The following is an 11,785-nucleotide window of genomic DNA, read 5'->3' as shown; positions in this document are numbered from 1 at the left end:
CTCAGTTCCTTTTCCTTTTTATTTTTTATTATTTTATTTTATTACTTCTTTCCTCCTTTTCAACCTTACTTCCTTTTCCTTTTTTACTTTTTTATTATTTTATTTTTATTACTTTTTTACTCCTGTTCAACCTTATTTCCTTTTCTTACTCTCCTTTTATTTCTGTTTCTCCTCCTTCTCAACCTTACTTCTTCCTGTTGGTGATGTTTTTGATTCTACTAACCTAACCTAACCTACCCTATGGAGGAGGAGGAGGAGGAGGAGGAGGAGGAGGAGGAGGAGGAGGAGGAGGAGGAGGAGGAGGAGGAGGAATAAGGACAGTTAAGAGGAAGCATTTTAGGTACACAACGAAGGACAAGGAAGTAAGAAAAGACAACAAAGAAAGTAAGAAATCAAAGCAGTAAGAAAGTGAAAAAAATAAGTGGTAAAAATGTATCCTAAACAAGAAGAAGAAAAAATATGGAAGAGTAAAGAAGAGGAGGAGGAGGAGGAGGTAATAAGTGTTCTTGTGTCGGCGGCGAGGTGGAGGATCGTCTAATCATCTTGAAAGTATTACGAAAGAGCATATTATGGAAGTAATGAGGTGAGGAGGGGGGGGGGGAGGAGGGAGGAGGGATGAGAGGGGTGGTAAGGAGGGAGGGATGGGAGAAGTATAGGGAAGGGAGGTAAGGAGAGAGAAGGATGGGGGAAGGGAGGAGGGAAGGAGTGGGAAGGGGGGAGGGAAGAGATAGGTGAGGGAGGGATGGGACAGGTATAGGGAAGGGAGGTAAGGAGCGAGGGAAGGTAGGTGAGAGGGATGGTAGGAAGGGAGGAGAGGAAGGGAAGGAGGGATGGGAGAGGTGTAGGGAAGGGAGGTAAGGAGGGAGGGACGGTAGGAGGGAAGGGAGAGGTGTAGGGAAGGGAGGTAAGGAGGGAAGGGAAGGGAAGGAGGGAAGGGAAGGGAAGGGAAGGAGGGAAGGGAGAGAGGCAGGTAAAAAGCAAGTAAATTATTATGTTAGGGATGATAAGTGAGATGATTCATATTTGTAGAGAAGGAAGGAAGGAAGGAAGGAAAGGAAAAAGGAAGGGAAGGGAAGGAAAGAGGAGGAAGTTAAGAAGAGGAAAAAAGAAAGGAGGGAAGGGGAAGGAAAAGAAGGAAAGAAGAAAAAGGAAAGGGGAAAGAAAGGAAGGGAGGGAAAAAAAGAAAAAGAAAGTTAAGAATAGTAAAAAAAACAGGAAGAGGGAGGGAAATGGAGACGAGGAAAGCAGGAAGGAAAAGAAGAGAAGGGAAAAGGAAAAAAAAGAAAATTAAGAAAAGGAAGAGGGGAGGAGAAAGGGGAAGGGGGAACTAGGTAAAATATATTAGCAAGAAAAATTAGTGAAGTTAAATGACCCATATTAATAGAAGCATCACTACTTAGCAAATAACCAAGCCTTCGCGAAACTGAATAAAAAAAGAAAGTAAAAGATTAACGAGAAACGGACAGGTATAGTAGACAGGTAACACTACAGGTAAGCAGATAAGCAGGTGAACAGGTGTGGAGATAAGGTGAGATAAAAAATAGAAAGTGAAATTAGGAAAAAAATATTGAGAAGAATGCTGAAGAAAAGATAAATATTTAAGAGTAAGAGAATGTGGAAGAGAAGAAGTGGAGGAGGAGGAAGAGGAGGAGGAGGAGGAGGAGGAGGAGGAGGCCGTAAATGGAGACAAGGCAAGCAGGACGAGGAGAAGGAAGACAAGGAGAAGAGGAGGGAGGAAAAAAAGAGGAAAGGGGGAGAGAGAGAGAGAGAGAGAGAGAGAGAGAGAGAGAGAGAGAGAGAGAGAGAGAGAGAGCAAGGAGGTAGGAAACAAGGCCAGAGGAGGAGGCAGTGACCTTTAAACTTTCGCTCTCTCTCCTCCTTCCTTTTTTTATCTCCTTCCCTTCCCTCCTCCTCCCCTTCCCTTCTATCTATCTCTCTTCCACCTCTCCTCTTCCCGTCCTTCTCCTCACTCCTGCCCTTCCCTTCCTTTCTTTCCCCTTCCCTTCTATCTTCTACCTTTCCTCTTCCCTTCCTTCCCTTATCTTCCGCCTTTCCCCTTCCCTTCCCTTCCTTCCTCTCGTCTCTTCCTTCCCTTTCCTTTCCTTTCTTTATCTTTCCTCCCTTTATTTCCCTCCTTTCCTTCAATTCCTTTCCATCCTTCTCCTCCTTTCTAGTTCCTTTCCTTTCCTTTCCTTCCATATCAAATTTTCTGCCTTTTCTTTCATTCTTTCTCTTTTTATCTTCGTCTCTCTCTCTCTCTCTCTCTCTCTCTCTTTAACACGAGCAACACGTCTCTCCCCAAAACGCTCCCTGCACGCCCCGACGAAGCCTTTCTGCTGATTACAAATTCCAGCGTTGCGAGGAAGCTTACTCCCACACACGCTAGGCCGGGTCTGGGTCTTATTATTTCCTTTACCTTATTCTTTTATCCTTCCCTCGTTCTTTGGCTTCTTTTATTTATCATTTGTTTCGCTTTGATGTTATGATAAGTGACGTGGAGTATTATTTTGGATTTCTTTGTTTTTTTATTTCCTTCCTTTTATCCTTTTCATTGTAATTCCCTGTTTTCATTTCCACTTTATTCCATCCTCCTCATTTGTTTCTTTTGGCTCTTTTCATTCTCATTTTTCCTTCTCCCTCTCATTTTATTTTCCCTGTTTCTTCTTTTGCTTTTTATTTTCATTTTTTTTTCCATTTCCTCTTCGGCTTCTTTTCGTTTCCCTTCATTCTTTCTCTCCTCCTTTCGTTGGGACCTTTTCTTTCTTTTCTATTTTCCTTTCCTTCTATTCACTCTAAACACAGCGAAAGAGAGAGAGAAAGAAAACAGTGATAAATACAGGTAAGGAAAGGAGGAGAAGAAGAGAGACAGAAGAGGAGGAGGAGGAGGAGGGTCAAGGGTGTATTGGGAAAAAGAGAAAGAGAGAGAGAGAGGAAGAGGGAGAGGGAGAGAGAGGGATCTATGGGTGAGTGAGAGAGTTGTGAGGGCTGTCGCTGCTCCTTTTGTCATTGTGAGGTGGCGTGTGAAGAGGAGGAGGAGGAGGAGGAGGAGGAGGAGGAGGGGAGAGGGTCAGTGTGTGTGTGCGTGCGTGTGTGTTGGGAAGATGGACTGGGTGAGGCTCCTAAGTCCCTCCTACGCAATCCTCCTCTTCTTCTTCTTCTTCCTCCTCCTCGTCCTCTTCTTCTTCCTCCTCCTCCTCCTCCTCACTCTCTCAGACAACAAACACGAAGAGACACTAGGTAGAGTTAGAGGTCATCCTTCTTCTTCTTCTCTTCCTCCTCCTCCTCCTCCTCCTCTTCACTCTTCATTCACCTGTTTATTTTTTTCTTTCTTCTTCCTTCCTTCCTTCACTCTAACTTCTTTCCCTTCCTTTCTTCCTTCATTTTTTCCTCCTCCTCTCCTTGGGGAAGAAAGGGGAAAGGGGAGGAAAAGAGAACAGGATGAGATGAAGGAGGAAGAAGAAGAAGAGAGGAAAGAAGAAGAGATAATATAGTGAGGAGGAGGAGGAGGAGGAGGAGGAGGAGAGGAAAATAGAAGATGACCTTGATGATAATGAGTGGAGAGAGAGCGAGCGAGGGAGAGAGAGAGAGAGAGAGAGAGAGAGAGAGAGAGAGAGAGAGAGAGAGAGAGAGAGAGAGAGAGAGAGAGAGAGAGAGAGAGAGAGAGAGAGAGAGACCTTGAATCTACATCTGGTTTGTCTCATAAAAATGATAATGTAAAAATGAATGAGAAAAAAAAAAAAGTGAGTCATTTGAATTCATCTTCCGTTCTTTTTCTTCTTCTTCTTCTTCTTCTTCTTCTTCTTCTTCTTCTTCTTCTTCCTCTTCTTCTCACATATTTTCACACGTCTGTCAACACCTAAAATGACATCACGATCTCTCTCTCTCTCTCTCTCTCTCATTTGTTGGCAAGAGCTAATGATGAGAGAGAGAGAGATAGAGAGAGAGAGAGAGAGAGAGAGAGAGAGAGAGAGAGAGAGAGAGAGAAACGCCCACATTATGCCACACACAGATAACGTCCCCCGCCCCTCTCTCTCTCTCTCTCTCTCTCTCTCTCTCTCCAAAATCAACAAAAACAAGGTAAATTTCAATATGTCACTTAATTTTACAAGCTTGGAAAAGGAGAGAAAAAGATTTCCTGTGGCCTCCCTAAGCGGACGTGTCTTGGTTCGGGGTTGATCAACGGGTCTTGCTTTTCGTGTGTTTGGGTGAGGCTTGACATGACCTTAATTATGGATCTTGGTGCTGAGAGGTATGAGGTGGTGTGTGTGTGTGTGTGTGTGTGTGTGTGTGTGAAATGGTTGGTCGTTACTAGTTTTCTTTTTCTCTCCTTCAATTTCTTTCTTCATCTCCCTTCCCCTCGTCTTCCTTTCCTTCTCTTCCTTCGTCTCTCTCTTTTCTCTAGTTTTCCCTCCCATCCCCTTCTGTCTCTTCCCTCATTTCCCCTCTCGTTCCTTTCCTTACTTCCCTTCCTCTCTCTCACTGTCTCTCCTCCCTTCTCTCCCCTTCATCTCCCTTTCCCTTTCTTCGTTTCCTTTCGTTTCTTCCTTTATCACCCCTCCCTTCCCTTCCCTCAATCTCCCGTTCCATCTCTCCACTTCGTTTCCTCTCCCTGTTTCCCCCCCGTCCCTTCCCTGTCTCCTCGTCATAACAGCGGGGAGGTGTTTACTGGGATAACTTAGGCCACCTCCTCCAACCACTAACCCACCCACCCACTTACTCCTTGCCTTCCCGCACTCCCTCATTTCCTCCCTCCTCCTCCCACGATGTTTTCCTCGCCCACATTGCCCCGGTAAAGGTTATAAAAGTTGAGTGATTGCCTGATTTGGTGATGGTGTGGGAGATGAGGTCGGAGGACACGCGGTTATAGATAGATGGATAGATATTGAAGTGGAGTTATGATTCTTGCGTTCTTGATAAGGTGTTTCAAGGTTACTTTATGCTTTACTTTTGCTGTTACACATACTATTAACCCTGATACTACTACTACTACTTCTACTACTACTATTATTATTACTATGAGAGGTAAAGAAGAGGTTGTCAAATGTAAACCCGGCAAAACAAGTCCGTAGAGTTTTCCACAATGAGCTTAACCACCTCCTCCTCCTCCCCTTCCCCTTCCTTCCCCCTTTCCCCCCCCTTCCATAAAGCTATCCTGGTGAGAGACTGAAAGACGGTACGTGTATGTGTGTCTGTATGTGTCTTGTGTGTGTGTGTGTATGTGTGTGTGTGTGTGTGTGTGTGTGTGTGTGTGTGTGTGTGTGTGTGTGTGTGTCCCCTTCCCCTCTTCCTCCTTCCCCTTTCCTTTCCTTCATTCCCCCATTCCCTTCTTCCTTAAACCTATCCCTGGTGAGAGACTGAAAGACTGTACGTGTATGTGTGTGCGTGTATGTGTGCGTGTGTGTGTGGGAGGGGTGAAGGGGAGGGGGGGGAGGGAGGGGTGGAGGCAGTTTAGTGATATGTGACCTTTATGATATGACCTAAATATGAGCGGACTCTCGCCTCCTCGTCGCCGGCGCGGGTCACTACGAGATGAAAAGAAAAAAAAAATGCGCTAGGTAATTAAAGTCTCGTGTGGTCCATATTAGCGAGGGGGGGGGAGGGAGAGGGAGGAAGGTAGGGGTGTTAGGGACGAAGGGAGGAGAAGTAGGGGTGAGGGACGGAGGGAAGGAGTGAGGGGGGTAGGGAAGGAATGGAAGAGGGAAGGGATGGAGGGAAAGAGGGAAGGAGAAGGTGAGCAAGATAGGAGGGAGGGAGGGAGGGAAAGGTGAAGGAATGGAAGGGGGATGGAGGAAGGGAGGGAGTGGTTGAGCGAGGGAGGGCAAAGGGAGGGAAGGGGGGAAGAGGGAAAAGATAGGGGAAAGGAGAGGGTGAGTAAGATAGGAGGGAGGGAGGGAGGGAAGGGCAAAGGAATGGAAGGGAGGTGAGGGGGGGATGGAGGAAGGGAAGGAGTGGTTGAGCGAGGGAGGGCAAAGAGAGGGAGGGAAGGGAGGAGAGAGGGGAAGCGGCAACGGATGACTGATGACCCTGACGACCCCTTCATTCATCACCACAGTAACGAGGGGAGACAGTCAAGGTATATACAGAAGTAGTGCGCTTTGCCTCGATGCTCAGATCCGTCACCCTAAGCCTATTAACTTCAGTATACATATTTTTCAACGCCCGCCACTCTGTTTCTTTCTCTAATTATTGCTTGTGTTAATATGATGTCTTGTCTTACTGAGGGGTGTAGGCAGCGTGGAGCTATGCCTTAGTGCGCAAATCCGGCACACTAGTAAGGAATAGAGAAAACAAAAGCAAGAAAATAAGATAACGAAAAGCAAACAACGAAAGCAAGGAATGAAGATGACACCAACAAACAAACAAACAAAAAATGAAATGAAGAAAACAAAAACAAAAAAGAAGAAGAAAGGAATGACGGAAACAAAAGCAAACAAATAAAGAGGAAATGAATAATAGCAATAACGTAAAAAAGAAAAATATAGAAGAAATGAAAACAACCCAAACAAGAGAGGGAAAAGGGGGATAAACAATGACTTAAAATAAACAAGGGAAAATGGAAACACAAACAAGGGTAAACAAACATAATGGACGAGAAGGAAGAAAAACATTGGGCGAGGCATAAAATGAAGGGGAGGTAAACAACTCTCTCTCTCTCTCTCTCTCTCTCTCTCTCTCTCTCTCTCTCTCTCTCTCTCTCTCTCTCTCGTTGGCACTGTGTAAATACCCTTGAAGAAACGGACGTAGGGTCACATCACCACCACCACCACCACCACCACCACTTTCATCACCACCCCGACGGTTTACTGAGACGTGCACCCCACTGCCAAACATCACACCTCATGACTCACACAAATTACTCACGACGCACACACACGCACACATACACGCACGGGCTGTTTTAATGTGCGTGTAAACAGGGTATTCTAAGCTGTCTTCCGTATACATAGCAACGGAAGTGACTATTTTTATGTACGTTTTTATAGACGCACACCCACACACACACACACACGCGCCTTCCCCACCCACACAAAACAACACCAATAACACCACCACCAACCTATCCACAACACCATCACCACCACCACCACCAGAACAAGCGTGAATGAATGTAGTCTATCAGTCACCTTGAACATTCATAAGCGTGTGGACCTCAGCCATGGGAGAGAGAGGGAAAGAAAGGGAGGGGAAAAAAGGGCGAAGGGAGAAGAAAAAGAAAGTAATGGCGAGAGAAGAGGGAGGAAAGAGGGGAGAAGGGAGAAGGGATAATGTAGGGAGGAAAGAATACATGACCAAGTGAAAAGAAAAGATGAAAGGGAGGAAGATGGAGATATGGAGAAAGGGAGAGAAATAGAGTTAGTAGAAGGGAGAAAAGGCAGAAGACAGAGGTTGAAAGAGAGAGACTTAGAAGAAGGGAGAAAGAAAACAGCAAAACAAAACAAAAGGAGAAATATTAAGATAAACAGGAAGAGATAATAGACAGGAAGAAAGGAACAGACAGCCAACCCTAGGAATGCTAACCCCCACACTTGCACGGCTTCCCGCTACGCCCATCGGTCCCTGTGTCCACCCGGCGGGGTCATCAGGTAACACTAGAGGTCACAGGTAAACAGGTAAACACAGGTGATCTTCCTCCTTAATTACACTCCGTCGCTGAATCTGATTAAGGTGTTTATGGAGGTGAGTGAGATAGAGTTAGATTGTGTTTATTTCCTTGTTTTAATACCTGAGTGATTGGAGGTTGGATAATCAAGGTGAGGTGATGACAAAGGTGAGCATCCAGGTGTGTTAATAGGTGACTGCTGCCATTACTGAATACGATTAAAGATAAACTGATTATTTCCTTGTTTTAATATCTATATGCTTGAAGGTTAGACAATAAAGGCAAGGTAAAGTAAGGTAAGGTACTGGACAGGTGTGTGGGGTTGTGTAATTACTGACTGACACGGAGTATGATTAGAACGGTTTATAGAGGTGAGGGAGATAGTGTTTTATTGTTCATTATTTTTTTTTCTTTTTTACAGCTAAGGAGACAGTTCAAGGGCGTAAAGAAAAATATATATAAAAAAAGCCCGCTACTCACTGCTCCTGAACAGATATCAAAGGAGTGTCCAAAAGAGAGGTCAACTTCGGGAGGAGAATACCTGTGTGATTGAGGGTGAGATCATTAAGGTAAGGTAAGGTAAGGTGACTGAGCAGGTGACAAATTACCGGCCGTCACTGAATACCATTAAGCGAGAGGTGGTTTGATTCCGTGTTCTGATACCTGTGTACTCGAAGGTGCTGATGAAGGTGACGTAAGGTGACTCGACAGGTGAGCTAATGGTTGGGAAATTACTGATGGCCACTGAATAAGATTAGATATAGATCGTTAATTTCCGTGTCTTCATAATACCTGTGTACTCGGTGTTAATTAAGCATAGGTAAGGTGATCAGACGGGTGTGTACTAACAGGTAAGGGGAGGTGAGTCAAGCCACGGGTGCCGGATCTTCTGCACCACGCCCACCGCCCACTGCAGGAGGTTCTTCACACCCAGCCCTCCCTCCTGCTCGCCCACGCCCTCCCCTTCATCCTTCTCGTGCGGGGCCGTGAGGTGGTGGCCGTGACGGTTCGGGGAGCTGCACGCATTGTTCCTGCTGGTGCGTCTACTGCTGGAGCGCCTACTGCCCGCCCTGCTGATGGTGAGGCGGGAGAGTATGGACACCGCCCGCCCCCCAGTGCCGCCCCCCGCTCCTACAGGCTCCGGGGTGCTGCGGGGCGGGGTGGTGATGCCCCCGGACAGCCGCATAACCACGGTCGCCACCACTCCGTCAGCGTTATGATCACCACGGAATTGTCACCACTATCAGCTCACCATGCCCTCCATCCTGCTCATAGACGGAGCCACGGGGGTTAAGGATGCTCAGGTGCTACATCCCGGGGTACACTGTGGCTTTTAGGGGACTCTCACACTCTCCTTCGGGTTGTTTGAGTCCTCCTGAAGATGCTGGAGACAATACCTCAGGTCCTCTCCAGATAACGCACAAACACACACACACACGAGCTCCACACACGTGACTGGCGCTTCGGTAGTCTTGCGAACTCTCAGGTATGGACGCACGCACACGCACTCTACCGCACACGCACCCACGCACGAACACGAACGGCGGAGAGTGCGGGTTTTAACGAAGGAGAGAGCCGCTGAAGGAGAGCCTGGCACGAGGGCACGAGAGTTACTGGCCGCCTGCCCTATGCCCCGTGCCACCTGCTGCTCCCCCCCGCCCCCTCCTGGCCCACCTTCCCTTCTCCTTCTCCCACCTGTTCCCCCATCTAAAGCCCCCGACCCCTGCCCTTAACACGAGTCCCCCCCACCCCTCTTTTTGCATATCCCTCTTCTTCTTTCTCTTCTTCCCTTCTACGCCTGTCTTATCTCCTTCCCTCATTCTCTTATTCTATCTATTTCTCTTCTTTTTCTCCTCCTCCTTCCTTATTCTTCTCTTCAAAACTCGCTAACTAATGTATCTTTTTTTCTTTCTCTAATTTATATCGTTGCCCCTTCGTCTCCCTTCCTTTCTCTACTCTCCCTTCCCTCCCTTCTCCCTATCTCTCTCATCTTCTCTTTTTTTCCCTTCCTCCACGCCCTACACTTTATTTTTCTTGTTTCCTTTTCTTTTCTCCTCTTCACTGTATCCTTTCTCCTTTCCCTCTTCTCTCCTCTCCTCCACTTCTTTATTTTTCCTCTTTCCTCTCTTTTTCTTATTCATGCATTCCTTTTCCTCTCCTCTCTTCCCATTCCTACTGTTCCTCTCTCTTTCCTTTCTTTCTTATTTCTTCTTTTCCTTCCATTTTCTCTCATTTATACTTTCCCTTTCATCTTCTCCCATTTATACTTTTCCTCTCCTTTTCCTCTCCTCCTCATTCTTATTTCTCCTTTCCCTCCCATCTTCTCCCATTCATACTTTTCCTCTCCCTTTCACTTCCTCCCATTCTTATCAGTTATCACCTTCCTCTACCCCATCACCTCCCCACCCCTCCCCCATCATCCCAGCCCTTCAATCCGGTTCCATTCCCTACGCAACCCTCCATCCACCTCTACCTTCCTCCCCACCCATCCCGCCGGCCGCTAGCACAAAGCACTTTCTACTACAACAGGTGACCTTCAACCCGACACAGGTAAGCCGCCCGATCACACCTTGCAACATCATCGTCATCATCATCACTTTTATTTTTATTATTGATTTTGTTACAACAGTATTATTATTATTATTATTATTATTATTATTATTATTATTATTATTATTATTATTATTATTATTATTATTGAATTAAAAAAGATCATTCATTCATTTCTCATCTCAGTGTTGTCAATAATAAAAGAGCGAGAGCGAGAGCGAGAGAGAGAGAGAGAGAGAGAGAGAGAGAGAGGGAGGGAGAAAGGGAGGGAAGGGAGAGAGACTGCCAGCAACCTCTCCCTGCTACGTCAGACTCCCTTATAATTAGCCTTCCAAAACAATATGGCGAGGAGGAGGAGGAGGAGGAGGATAGAGGTGACGAATACGACGAAAACGGAGGCAATAAAGAGGAGGAAGAAAGGAAGAGAGAATAAACAGAAGATAACAAAGGAAAATTAAAAGGGAATTAATTATAGACATTAGGAGGAGGAGGAGGAGGAGGAGAGGGGGGACCGGAAGAGGGAGAGAAGTAGGGTAAGGGAAGAGGAAAGGAGAGAAGAGAAAGGAGGAAAAAATGGAGGAAATGGAGGTGAAATCTTACCTTCCTAATTAGAGAGAGAGAGAGAGAGAGAGAGAGAGAGAGAGAGAGAGAGAAATAGTTGAACTTGAATGACTTTGTACAACTGATGACGATGGAGAGAGAAAGAGAGAGAGGGAGAGAGAAGAGACAGAAGAAGGAGGGAGAGAGAGAGGAAGGGAGGGAGGGAGGTACAAAATTAGGCAAAGATGACTAAGAGGATGCTGGAGGAAAATGGGAGGAAAAAATGGCAGAAGGGGAGGAAAGGGGTTGGAGGAAAAAAAATGATTGATGGAGAGAAAGATAAAGGAGGAGGAGAGAGAAAGGAAGAAAAGAAGGGAATAGGAATAACTCAAATAAAATATAACGATTGAACACACACACACACACAGAGAGAGAGAGAGAGAGAGAGAGAAGGGTAAAGTCATTAACCTAGGACCGGAGAGAGTAGAAAGACAAAAAAGAGGAGGAGGAGGAGGAGGAGGAGGAGGAGGAGAAGGAGGAGGAGGAAGTAGGTAGGTGTCGGAGGAAAAGTTGGAGAAGAGGGAATTTGGAGGTGGAGAGGAATTAAGAGTGATGGAGAGGAATGAAGGAGGAGGAGGAGGAGGAGGAGGAGGAGGAGGCTAAGAGCGAGGAAAGGGAAGGAGAGTGAAGGAGAGGTGGATAAGGAGATGAGAAGGAGGGAAGGAGAGAAAAGGAGAACAAAAAATGTGTGGAGGGAAGGAGGAGGAGGAGGAGGAAAGAATGGAGACAGAGAGAGAAAGGGAAGAATAGGCAAAGATGGATAGGAAGGGAGGAGGAGGAGGAGGAAGAGGAGGGAAGAAGATGGAGGGTGACTTTAAACTCGTGCCAAAGGGGGAGGGAGGGGGAAGAAGGGGGTGGTTAGTGACATATAGGGAAGGGATAAGAGTGAAGGGAAGGGAACGGAAGGCAAGGGAAGGGAAGGGAAGGGTAGGGAAGGGAAGGGGAGGATGTGGGTGTAAGGTGGGGAGGGGAGGGGGGAGAAGGGGAAGTGAACACGTGACCAGAGGGTGAACGTGAGGATAGGCGAGTGTGTGT

The 11,785-nt window shown here is 46.5% G+C and overlaps 1 protein-coding gene across 6 annotated transcripts in view; it reads right to left on the bottom strand.

The window, feature by feature from the left end:
- Window positions 1-11,785, bottom strand: part of LOC126998185 (cAMP-dependent protein kinase catalytic subunit 1) — a 73,817-nt gene that overhangs the window by 28,452 nt on the left and 33,580 nt on the right. For 2 of the 6 annotated variants that reach the window (XM_050859636.1, XM_050859635.1), the window contains exon 1: window positions 8,450-9,210. The exons of 2 other annotated variants lie outside the window; for them this stretch is intronic. In XM_050859636.1, the coding sequence (XP_050715593.1) occupies window positions 8,450-8,786 (337 nt within the window). In that variant the 5' untranslated portion in view covers window positions 8,787-9,210. Of the gene's footprint in view, window positions 1-8,449; window positions 9,216-11,785 lie in introns of those variants that run through there. 2 more of the 6 variants (XM_050859634.1, XM_050859633.1) reach the window with 2 other exon arrangements.

Source organism: Eriocheir sinensis, chromosome 13, assembly GCF_024679095.1.
Source record: "Eriocheir sinensis breed Jianghai 21 chromosome 13, ASM2467909v1, whole genome shotgun sequence".
NCBI lineage: Eukaryota > Metazoa > Arthropoda > Malacostraca > Decapoda > Varunidae > Eriocheir > Eriocheir sinensis.
Note: the sequence above shows the minus strand (reverse complement) of the source record. Positions and strands in the feature narration are given on the sequence as shown.